Here is a 13,418-nt window from a genome sequence, read left to right on the forward strand (position 1 = left end):
AATTACTAGATAAATCCCTTGATGTTTTAATTTTGTTATGAGATACAATTGATGTTTGTGACCTACAGGAGAGATTCCTTTGCCAGAGATATGATCAGTTGTTTGGGGTGTGGGAGAAGAGGATGGAACGGCTGGAAAATAACCCCAAACGAAAGTGAGTCCCGACATTCGGTATACAATATTCAAGTTTTCTCAATTATGTGTACAATGCATTCCCAACAATGCATTCGTACAATGCATATGGCTGTGTGCCCAGAAAAAGAACACACGAACATTACGATATACAACCTGGTTCAAATTTTGATCCATTAATATGTAGTGTAATTATGAACTTGTTAATAGAACTATAGATGATGACATGACTGCAACAATGTCATTACCTTACAGTCCAGATGTTCAGATGTATCAAAATGTAAAAAAAAGCTTTCTGTAGACATGCCAGCCCACTTTATACATTTTGTACCTCATTCAAGACACTCCTTAAAGCTCACCTGTTCCAGCAGGCTTAATAACCATCTAACTATGCATCAGCGCCTTAGAGCTTGACTTTTGATTGACTGATTGACTGGTTTATTGATTGGTTGATTGATTGATTGAATGATTGATTGAATGATTGATTGATTGAATGATTGATTGATTGATTGATTGATTGATTGATTGATTGATTGATTGATTGATTGATTGATTGATTGATTGATTGATTGATTGATTGATTGATTGATTGATTGAATGATAAACACTAAGCTGAAGGCTCGTCATACAGCCTTATTGCAACAGCAAGATGCTAGCAAGTTTACAGTTGTACTCAAAACTAAGTAAAAGCGTTTCATTTTGATAAAGTAAAACTTAACTTGGAGCACTGTATTAAAGCAGATGTATACACTACATCAATGCCAATCAAGCATGGTGTGTTCCTCGTGTACAACCACGGTGTTAAGCACAAGGCCTGTCTAAGGCTCTACCATTTTAGGACAGCCCTTTTACCAATGTACTCCATTTTTAAACGTTCTTGATTTTTTGTTTCAGGGTTAAGGATGCCAAGGTACGGGAATACTTTGAGAAGCAATTTCCTGAGATCCGCAAACAGCGAGAACAACAGGAGAGATTCTCCAGGTATTGGATGTGAGAGATTATAATAAGGAGAATGGACGATAAAGTGTAGATTCGTGAATAGAATGTACGAGCCGAAGGCAAGTACATTGTATTAACGAATCTGCACTTTAGAGTCTAGTCTCTGACTTAAAACTATTTCCCCCATTGACATGATTGGTTATATAACAGTTTCAATGAATTGGGTTTCTCAATAGTAACAACACTAGTTAATCTATCTAATTTCAGATACGTTAACAAACGACGTGTGGTCACATTTTATAAATATTTATATAAAAAAAGAGGCATTCTTAGTAGTGCTTGTAACACTATCACGTACAAGACCAATTTGCTCAGCTAACAATAAATTGTGTTACTTGAAGTCATTTTTCTTAACAGTTTTTGTAAATTGAAAGATAACATATATTCAGCTAGCAAATGTTTTGTTGCACTTCATCCTATCTTTCAGTTTGGAAAGACGGTTATTTTCAGGTTGAACTCTTATTATGAAAATACACTCAACTGAAGATTATGTTTAGTGTAGATTCGTGACGAATCTACAGTTCAAGTGTAGACTCGTAAAAATAATCTACACTTTCAACAATAGAGTGACATCACAGAAATAGTTTAACATGTACTTCACTGTCATTAAACAAATACTGTAAAGAAAGTTGCACCAAGAATTAGACAAATTCAACTTGGCTAAATCAACTATACCAATCTGTAGAGTGGCCTGAAACATAATCGCTATTCAACTTTCTATTGGCAAAGCATTTTTTGCCTGGTTCAGAATGAAAGGATAATTGGTTTTGGGTTCAGTTTGTAGTACACTATGTGGAGCATAGGAAACCTCACCATGAGCCCCAATTGTTAACTGTACAGCACTGTCTGACTGTAGTGCCCTGCATGCGTACCAAATCAATTGATATGGGTTCAAGGTGAAAAGACGTTTACAGGGTTTTTCATATGACCCGTCTAGTACTTGTTTGTTACTTTCTTGCGGGTTGCGTATTAATTTAATAGTGTATTACAAGAACCAATGATTTCTCTGAGCATTAACTAGCCTTCTATGGTCACTATTAAACACATTTTTTATCTTTTACCTAACTTTAAGAAACTGTTCTGAGTTGGCTCGTTCAAATGGAGTAAACTTAATGTAAGTTGTCTCTAGGTCTCCTATAGTTTTGGTGTGTACATTAAAGACACTGGACACTATTGGTAAGAAGACCAGTCTTCTCATTTGGTGTATCTCAACATATGCATAAAATAACAAACCTGTGAAAATTTGAGCTCAATTGGTCGTTGAAGTTGCGAGATAATAATGAAAGAAAAAACGCCCTTGTCACTTGAAAATGTGTGCTTTTAGATGCTTGATTTCGAGACCTCAAAATCTAATTCTGAGGTCTCTAAATCAAGTTTGTTGAAAATTACTTCTTTCTTGAAAGTTAAGTTACTTCAGAGGGAGCCGTTTCTCACTACGTTTTATACTATCAACAGCTCCTCATTACTCGTTCCCAAGTAAGGTTTTATGCTAATAATTATTTTGAGTAATTACCAATAGTGTCCACTGCCTTTAAGAGCAAACCAAACCCTGCACTAGTCTCCACCATTAATAGAGGTTGTTATCGGTCATTGTTTTACTGTGTTATACTTTGGTATTACAGGGCTGGTACTAGGAGTAGCTGGGGTAATATTGCCCGTAGTGATGCTGAGTTGGCTGAGATTGTTGATGGATTGAATGAACAAGAGGCTAATGATAGACATATACGCAGTCTGGCTGTCGTTCCTCCACTGCTCTTTGATGGTGAACAGAGAAGGGTCAAATTCATCAACAAGAATGGTATGAAAATCAGTCACTATTATTTATAATGTATTGATATCAGTACTATCAAGACAGGATATGGAATAAAATAGTGAGAAAGTGTATGAGTCTTAGAACAGGGATGCGATATTTAAACTTTTATCTGAATTCAGACTTTTTAAAGTCTACCTGGTGTAAATTTTCTCCAGGTAAAGATGCATCCTGCTCTTTGATATACTTCTCTAGTGCTGAGGATGCTATTCACAGAAGCCTTGTTGAGTCCATAACTCCAGGGGTTGGATATGCCATCCTTTCACCATACCTCCTAAGATACCATTTTCAGTCTTTGTTGTCAGCATTGACTCTGATCCAACTATTATTATTCCAAATTAACACACTTTGTTATCATACTTGTGTTTTCATCTAAGGTCTTGTTGAGGATCCATTGAAGCAGCATAAAGACAGACTAAGGTTAAATATCTGGGATGATGAGGAGAAAGAAATCTTCAGAGAAAAGTTCATTCTACATCCCAAGAATTTCCAGCTGATTGCTTCATTCTTGGAGAGGAAGGTAAATAGTTTACTTTTGAAGTAAAATTTGGAACATACACATATTTAGGCTCCTAGTGTCTGATTGTGGAGGGGAACTTATGTCCTACCATGCTGGTCAATTGATGGACATCTAGGGTCATCATTGACAGGATTGATAATGAAGTCCCATGCTTTCTTGCTGAGTGATGTAACTTTGTTCCAAGCCCTGACAAAATTCTCCCTACATTTGATTTGTGGGGAAAAAATCAGTGAAAAATAAGGGGGTGTGCCACATGCCCCTTATCTGCCTCGATTTTGCACAATTCAAAAAGTTTTTTTTACAGCACAGTGCTTAAAAGTGATTTATTGATTTGGACCACTGCGGATTTGGATTTGAGGTTGACAATGCCTAAGCAGAGGAAATTACCTGAAGGGATTCCCCCCATAATATTGCACAAGATGATGTCAAGAGTTTAAACACTACAGACCTGACGTCTTTGTTCTCTGATATCTGACACCTGTTCCTGGGGTTGTGTCTGGTTTTGTTCTAGTTGTGATTTGGACTGGATCTTGAGACAGTTTGTTCAACGTACATGTGTAGGACTTGTGGTTTGGTGAAAGGAATCTTGAACAGGATGGCATTAAGTATATGGGGGATTCAGGCAAGGGTCCTTGCGACCTGATTCAAATTTATCAGCTTCATAACTGACTACCCGTTTCTAACTGACTGGTTCAGTTTCTTAAAGTGGCTTGATCAGCTTCTTATTTATTGGCTTTATCGGTTTCTCAAGTGACTTTATAGGTTTCTTTTTAACTTACTTTATCAGTTTCTTTAAAGTGACTTTATCAATTTCTGGTTAGCAGCTACATGGTACATGTAGTGGGACATTTATCACTTGTCTTGGAGTAATCTCTTCTTCCATAAATTGCTTTGATTTGCTTGATCAGTTATGCAGCTGTTAAAACATGTTTGATTGATGTAATGGTTAATTTGCATGGATTTTGTTTCTTGTCATTTATTCACATATAAACAAATAAAGATTTAAACACAGGCCATTATTCATCCCAACCACCATGACCATCAGACTGACATACATGTACATGTATATATTGTATATGTAAGCAAACCTGAGAAATGTTTCACCATCCTTTCCTAATTCAATAATTACCAAGCGTGACTCGTTATGTACTTCTAATGTGCATCTCTAATGATTGGGAACTCTCTGATGTCCCATGGGACCCCACTGTAATCTAATAAAGTGTTACTACAAATTCAGTCAAATTTCCTTTACATGTATCTGAGAAACATTGCAACACTACGTTTGAGCACAGTTGAAAAGATGTTCTATTTTGGTTGATGTTATTTGTTTGCAATTGACATCTGCTTGGTTACCTCACTATAGATTGAGTGATTATTGCAGTCTGTCAAGACTCATTTATTCTTAGTATCATATTCATCTCAATCCTGTTGCATATACTTAATTTATATATTTATTTGTTTTCCTCTTGTTGTGGGTGCCTTAGTTATCCAATGTATTCCAGGCCTTGAACTTGGCTCTAGAAGGGAAGGTACATGTTTGGTAATTACTCAAAACAAATATTAACTTAATAACTGACTTGGTAACAAGCATTGGAGAGCTGTTAATAGTATAAAACATTGTGGGAAACAACTCCCTCTGAAGTAACATAGTTTGTGAGAAAGAGGGAATTTCTCACTAAAATAATAAAAGACTTCTAGCTAGAAGTCTTTTATTCATAACTGAAAGCACACAAATTCGTCCAACAAGGGTGTTTTTTCTTTCATCATTTTCTCGCATTATCTATGACCAATTGAGCCAAAATTTTCACAGGCTTGTTATTTTATGTTTTTGATGGGATACACCAAGTGAGCAGACTGGTCTTTGACAATTACCAAACGTGTACATTGCCCTTAAAGTGGCACGACAGTTTACTTAATGATAAAGGGCACCTCTATAAGGAAAATTTAAGTTTGTATTGGAACTTTGCACCACAGCAAAAGCACAGGACACCAGGGCAATCGCTGCAAGTGCCATGGGTTATTTTGGAGACCTGGTATTCCATTCTTAAACTGATTGAGGGGAAAAAACACCCCTTTCAAAGAACAAGTGCTTTTTCTTCAATAACAACAGGCGCAATTCAACTTCTACAAATTTATTGGCTTGCATGTTTGTATGTATGTATGTAAAATAATGTTCATTCTTGATGAATATGTTATGCTTGCTCTCATACCGAGCAGGATTCACATAGGTTGACTGTGCAGTGCTGAGCCCATCCAAATCAAGACATTCTGCTATTTACTGTTTATTAGATTTTAGATGCGTACATTAGCCTACATAGCTATGCATAGGGTTGCATAAGTTCCTCTGATTGAACTACCAGTGGTTAGGCTATTTACCTGTTATTAACCATCATACTTTGGTTTTCATGCTCAAGAGTATTGCAGACTGTGTCCTGTACTACTACCAGACCAAGAAGAATGAGAGTTACAAGCAGCTACTGCGTAAGACTCATGTTACTAAGCGTAAGAGAGGATTCCCTCCAAAGTCATCTCAGTCCATCAGTCGTCATCAACAGGCAGAGATGGAAGTCAAAGAAGAGAAAGAAAAGGAGACAACTGAGGACTCTTTAGATTTGTGAGTAGCATCTTCACATTGCTTTTCAATTCACAGACTCACAGGGTTTCTCGAGTAGCATCCTCACTGACTTAAAATGTTTCTCAATTCACCTGACTCACAGTGATAAGTGAGTAGCATCCTCACATTGGTTGAGAATGTTTCTCAATTCTCCTGACTCACAGTGATAAGTGAGTTGCATCCTCACATTGGTTGAGAATGTTTCTCAACTGACCTGACTCACAGTGATCTGTGAGTAGCATCCTCACATTGGTTGAGAATGTTTCTCAATTCACCTGACTCACTGTGATCTGTGAGTAGCATCCTCACATTGGCTGAGAATGTTTCTCAATTGACCTGACTCACTGTGATCTGTGAGTAGCATCCTCACATTGGTTGAGAATGTTTCTCAATTGACCTGACTCACAGTGATCTGTGAGTAGCATCCTCACATTGGTTGAGAATGTTTCTCAATTGACCAGACTCACAGTGATCTGTGAGTAGCATCCTAACATTGGCTGAGAATATTTCTCAATTCACCCGAGTCACAGTGATAAGTGAGTAGCATCCTCACATTGGCTGAGAATCTTTCTCGATCCACCTGACTCAATTCACCTGACTCACAGTGATAAGTGAGTAGCATCCTCACATTGGTTGAGAATGTTTCTCAATTCACCTGACTCACTGTGATCTGTGAGTAGCATCCTCACATTGGTTGAGAATGTTTCTCAATAGACCTGACTCACTGTGATCAGTGAGTAGCATCCTCACATTGGCTGAGAATCTTTCTCAATCCACCTGACTCAATTGACCTGACTCAAAGTGATAAGTGAGTAGCATCCTCACATTGGCTGAGAATGTTTTTCAATCCACCTGACTCAGATGACCTGACTCAAGGTGATAAGTGAGTAGCATCCTCACATTGGCTGAGAATGTTTCTCAATCAACCTGACTCAATTCACCTGACTCATTGAGTAGCATTCTCACATTGATCTGAGTAGCATTCCCATTGGCTGAGAATGTTTTCCAATAAAGAACTGTTCATTGTATATATACTCACAAAAAAGTAGCCTTGCCCTGTTCAGGGCTATATTATTGCAATAAATACTACACCTTCCCTTTAAGATGAATCAGATAAGATGCTTACATGTATAGACAGGTAGTCTTGAAGGACTGTCTTAGGATCCTGAATATCTCCACTTAGTGGAGGGGTGTGAGATTTAAAAAGGATCCTAACTGAAGGTTGTGAGTAGCTGTGGGGGAAACTGCTATTTACTGCATCAGGAACTCAGCCAGAGATCGGAAACATCCAATGACGCTGAGACGTAACATTTTCCCTTTATTTCATCGACTCACGTTCCAGGGAAATACTCCCCACCTGGGCTGCTATAAAAAGAAACTATTTGCAAAACTCTCATGTTCGCATGAAGGTTAATAGGAAAGGCAAGGGATGCTCCAATCAATCTTGAAGGGTGTTGAAATCAGAGCTGAATTTGACTTAAATACGAGCTGCTTCTGTTTTTCATGTTCGCTTTATGCCATGTTCCCAATAGAAGAACATCATTTCATACTAACAACTGATTCAGAATAATCAATGGTAGTGTAATAAGGGAATAAAAGGGTAGCGACGAGTTCTTAAACGGCTGTTTAAAACTGGCATGGTCGTTGCTGTGTAAGAAAGGCTCGCACGGCAATGACCGTGCAAGGTTTTAAACAGACGTTTAAGAACGAGTCAGTACTCTTTTAATTCCTTTGTAAAAAAACATTAAAAAAATACAATTATAGAAACTTTGACAATTGAAAATTCAAGGTTCGAAATATTTTTTTCAAAAACTTTGTGAAGAATCTGTTTGAAGCGTGTGGGTTGGGTGTACGCGCGAGCTTATAAATAGGTTACGCAATGAATTGTGCATTCCGCGTGATAATATTGGCGCACGCACGCCCTACACGCGGAAGCCAGCTGGTTATAAACAGCTCCAGCTGGTCATTATCAACGCGCTCTCCACCAATAGGAGTAGCGAAACTGTCTGGGGTATTTATGAATATGTATTTTAACCTAATGGGTGCAAGTTGGGTGCAAGTTATTTGCTTAGTGTTAAATCAAATACGTTGGAAAGCAAATTGTGGAGTCCAAGATACATAGCCACCTTCGATTTGAACTTGCAGTTTTTGCAACTTGTGGCGGTGCACACACAGTAATGTAAAGAGCTGGTACCCTGGATTCTTGACATTGGCATCCTGCCAAACATCTCTATAAATAGTAAACCTTTGAAGCTGTTTGGTGGGTGTTATTGATCACAATCATGTGTGAAGGGATCACACATCCTGAAACCCAGTGGGAAGTGGTTTGGTCACAATCAATTGTTGCTTGTTTTTATCTTTCCAGGCTCGCCTGTTGTGAAAACCAGAGTACATTGTGCCAATTATAATCACGGCACATTGGTTTTTTATGTACATGTACACTGTACAAAGTGAATGATATAATTACATACACAAGTATTGCAGTAACATTTAGGAGCTTATTGAGGTGTTGCTAGCTTGGTTTTCCTCTTTCTACTAATATTGTGAAGTCAATAACAAGGCTGGCCAAGCACTCTAATTCTTCCTTCAGTCTTATCCTCATTGTTGGTCTAACAATTGTTATAAAGATTCTTGGGAGTTGTTGATAGTTCACCATGTAACATGCAGTAACACTGTGTAACATGCGATAACACTATATCTACATTGCATATATTCACATGGTGTAGTCGCAAACTGAATTTCACTTTTTTACTGTGGTGCTGTGTATGAAAAGACCATTAGTACACAGTAAGTTTACACATTAGCAACCAATGAACCAAATACACTGTACATGTGCATCATGTACATGTACATGTAGCTCACTGACTCATTCTTTTTTTTTCCTGCAACAAGAATAATTAACAATAATTCTCTAGGTAACTTGTTCCAGCAAGTTGATTAACTATTTAAAGCCATTCAACTGCACCCTAGTTTTGGATGAGATTGAATGGTCAAATAGTAGGAGGGTTAACCAACCTTTACCTTATATTTTGAAAACAGATCAAAGGACAAGGAGAAAGATAAATCCAAGGAGAAAGACAAAGAGAAATGCAAAGAGGAAGCCATTTCCAAGGAGGCAATAGAAGACCCGAAAGATGAAAAACCAGAGATCAAGAAGGAGAAAGATGAGGATAAAGCTGAATCAGGGGAGATGGAGACAGATAAAGAAAAGGAGATTGAGCGAGTAACGATCAAAGTGGAAGGAGGCCTTGATAAGGAGGAGAGTGCTACCATGGCAACAGGAGATGCTGTTACCTCCGATTGTAAGGACATTTTGTGTTTTTTTCTGATTTTTATTTCTAAGCATTGTCCAAAGTGTTTTCTAGAGGGGTGTCTGGATGTTTTTTGGACATCCACTTTTAAATTTAGACACCCTGATTTATCTTGCATTCACATGAAAATGTATTTTAATTGAGCATTTTGAACACCCGGTTTTTAAATTTCTAACAAATTTGGACACCAAGTGAAATCTGGATGCAAGGTTAAAGTTATGACTAGATTACATGTATATATGCAACAGTATTACCGTTGATGTGAATTGCCTTATCCAAAGATGCTCAATTTGGATATAATGCAGGCATGATTTTCTTCCTATTTTAATATGATTTTTAATTGTTATTTAATAGCCTGAACGTATCTGTAGAAGCCAATTTACAACATGCCTCTTTTTGTACCTAAGAATGACACAAGAGTATCTGCCCATTCAATAGACTGATTGTGTACATGGTGTCCATACTGCAGTTAATCACCACATACAATCTCTGAAGCAGTCTCATTTGTAAACCTTCTGCATTGTCAATTCATAAATACCCCAGAACTACTCCTATTGGTGGAGAGCGCGTCACGTGGGGGTGTTTAAACGGTTGTTAATGACCAGTGTTTATAACCCACTGGCTTCCGTGTGACAGGCCCGTAAGATTATCACGCGAAATGCAATTCATAGCTATTAGTAACAGCACGTAATCTACTTCTAAGCATGCATCTATTTCTAAGCGCGCGCGCGTACACACAACCCACGCGCAACAGACTCTTCACAAAGTAATTGTATATTTTTTTTTATATTTTTTTTTTACAAAAGGGCATTTATGAATGGGAATAAAAGAGTAGTGACTCGTTCTTAAGCATCCTTTTAAAACCTTGCAGGGTCGTTGCTGTGCGCTAAAGGCCCTCGCCTTTGGCTCGGGCCTTTATCACACGGCATGCCAACCCTGCCGAAAGCCGGCCATGTAAGAACTCGTCGCTACCCTTTTATTCCCTACGTTATGTCTGTACACAGCCTAGATTATATTGTGGCTCATGTCTAATCATACTTGTTGTGTCTTTCATAACAGCTTCCCCTAACACCTGTTCTCTGTGTAAGAACCAGTTAGATACGTACAGCCTAAGCCGCCCAGTCAATGAGAGTAATTGTGATATGTTTGGTGTCAATAAGACTGAGGTTACACCCAACATGAGAGTCTGCAGTCGCTGCCGATGTCGCTCCATCAGAAGAAGGTATTTACATACAGGCCTTTGGTTTGTTTTCTTGATTTCAAAATTGTTCAATGATTGTGTTTCATCCTCAGATTTTCTTAACCGGCGGTGTAGATGATTTCAATGATTAACAGGTGACTGCTTTATGTTTCAGACCCATATGTTTTGATAACCCCTCTTGATCTGAATTCTAGGGTCGGTTAGGGTAAGGGTTAAGGTTAGGAAAACACATTAGTGGTGTAAGAACAAAGGTATGCAACTGTGTCTTGACTGTGTCTTGCCTCTGTTAATCAAACCTGGTGATGTCAAGAGTATTTTAGCCTTTTTTTTGTGGCTTATTCAGGAAAATCTATTTTATTTACCAAGAGGATACCCGACCAGACCTTCCAACATGTATGATTTTCAAGTATTTTACACAGATTTTCTATTGTTTTAATCCTAATTTCTTAAAAAAAATTGATTAAAAACCTATAAGTTTGCATGTGAAAATGAAATGAAATAATTGTAAACAGTGACTTCATGTACATGTTTTGTACAGTGTCAATACCCCCTTTTTGATACTAATATCAGATTACACACAACACCTTGTAAGCATTGGTAGTAAAATGGCATAGTGATCATTATCTTAAATCTTTTTTCAAGTTTGTTAAAAGGAAGATTTCAAACTGAACTTAATGAATTCAGACACGTCAAGGTGTTTGTACATGGTTAATTGGATCATGTGGTTATGCACCCAATGGAACTGAACTCTTACAATACACCAGCAAAATGTCATTTGAGGAAATTTGAAGATGTTTTTGCAAAACGGCTACCCTGTAAAGGAGATGGGGGGGGGGGGGGGGGGGTCCAGCAGATCATGTTAATCTTAGCTTGTAATTGATGTTAGGATTCTAAACAAGCCCACAAAGTGTGAAAAGCAGGAAGACATTCTAGTTGTGAAATGTGACCCGCTCTGACGGAATGAGGAATGTCTAGTAAAGTTTCATTTCGTGTAATTTGACACCGAACATAATCATAACAAACAATTAATGAAAATTATTGAATTTTAAATTTTTTTTATTACTACACTTTTAGGTTGCCTAAATCTTGATTAAACTTATTATGGTCTTACCTTTTCGTCAAAAGATTACTAAAGATGTAAAAACAGACGATTTCTGAGCCATGTTCTTGACGTAATTATCCAAAAATGTTCCAAATCCCACGGGACAGACAGCGAACATTCATTGAAAACACCAAATTTGGCGAGCGTCGCAAAACTTTTCACACAACTTGCATAGCGCCACCAAGAGTACCATTGGAAAGCCAAAGATTAGAGGTGTCTAAATATAGCCACCAAAAACTTGTGTCAACACTGAAAGGGGTTCAAAGGTCACCAAAGGCAAACCCTGTTTTATCAGCGATGACATCTCTCATTCATAAATCCGCGTCGCGAGATTTAGTATGGCTCACAGACCGAGGCGTTGTTTATCCATGCAGCGTGAGAGTCCGATCACCCGACCCGGTCTTGTTGCCATAGCTAGTTGCAGCGCTGGTAATACGACAATGTACACATGAACACTGCGCGGGTACCATGCACAAACTTTGCTACACGTACGACGTATGGAACAGTGGAATGTTTATCGAACGTTGGGAAAACAGTGTCTAATTTCCATCATTGTTTTGTGGTTTTTCAAGGTTGAATTGTTCCAAACCAAAATAATTCTGAATGTTAAAGGAATAATCTTTCAGTTAAACTTCATGCTGGGTAAGAAATTTCGCTAAAATCATGAGAAACATGCACTGGGAAATTGCGAATGTTCCCTGGTCTTCAAGCCGAGTATACCCGTGGGGGTTGATGCTATGCGCTGAGTGACAGCTGTCTTTACTATGTTTTGACTTGACGGAACAAAACTCGCATTTCAAGTTGGAAATATCAACGCAAATTGCTCTAAAATTTCAGGTAAACATTGTCAAACTTATTGGTGAAATTGTCTACACATTATAATCTAACTTCTCGTTGAGTTGTTTGTTCATTTTGGTAATTTTGTTTGCCTGACTACGGGGGGTTAAAAATTGATGTTTTCATTATCGTAAACAAAAATATTAATATTATTTTAATGAGTGTGTGAGACGTCGCGTTTTTTCAAATTAATTTTTATGGAGTTTGTGTTTTCCAAAACGGGTCGTAAAATTAAGCGTCAAGGGCGTCGAAAATTCCACATTGTTTCAGACAGGAAGGTCGTATGATCTTGATTTTTATTTCATTTAAAATATTAAGATTTGCTTGTTTGGAATATTATGAAATATGCAAATGTGAAATTCACTAGACAATCCTCATTTCGTTAGAGCGGGTCACAAATGGTAAATTGTTTAGTTAAAATAGAGCTACAGCTCATCAACTGAGCTTGCAACGATGTTAACCCTTTTCTTTAAATTCAGCTCTTAATTGATGACAAATGATTCTTGTGCCTTTATGACATTAGACCGTCCTCTTATCTCAGGCTCGTGACAAAATACTCCCCTTCCCTTGAAAGAAAAAGGAAGCTTTCCCAATTGGCATAATTATGATGGATGTATTGTTAGCTGTGCAGCCCCTTTATTTTGATGTAAAATGTCCATCAGATCAATTTAGGCAATTATAAAATGTGGATGCTTCTCTTAATGGAATTTCCTGTATGGAGACTAGAGCGGCATTGACATGCCTACTTACACTGATTCAGACAAATCAATAGCAATTTCATGTGGTTATAATTCTTCACACCCTACCTGTTATTTACTGTATGTCCCTATTCGAAGCTACTCTCTATTTTTAAAGTACGACAGTGGATTTAAAACAAGATGAGATCATCCAT

The 13,418-nt window shown here is 37.7% G+C and overlaps 1 protein-coding gene across 1 annotated transcript in view; it reads left to right on the plus strand.

The window, feature by feature from the left end:
• LOC117290974 (nuclear receptor corepressor 1-like) overlaps positions 1-13,418 on the plus strand; it is a 74,354-nt gene that overhangs the window by 32,845 nt on the left and 28,091 nt on the right. The window contains exons 10-16 of the mRNA XM_033772564.1: positions 69-154; positions 1,027-1,113; positions 2,754-2,929; positions 3,319-3,461; positions 5,876-6,075; positions 9,115-9,377; positions 10,446-10,608. Of these exons, the coding sequence (XP_033628455.1) occupies positions 69-154; positions 1,027-1,113; positions 2,754-2,929; positions 3,319-3,461; positions 5,876-6,075; positions 9,115-9,377; positions 10,446-10,608 (1,118 nt within the window). The remainder of the gene's footprint in view (positions 1-68; positions 155-1,026; positions 1,114-2,753; positions 2,930-3,318; positions 3,462-5,875; positions 6,076-9,114; positions 9,378-10,445; positions 10,609-13,418) is intronic.

This window comes from Asterias rubens, chromosome 5, assembly GCF_902459465.1.
Source record: "Asterias rubens chromosome 5, eAstRub1.3, whole genome shotgun sequence".
Taxonomy (NCBI): Eukaryota; Metazoa; Echinodermata; class Asteroidea; order Forcipulatida; family Asteriidae; genus Asterias; species Asterias rubens.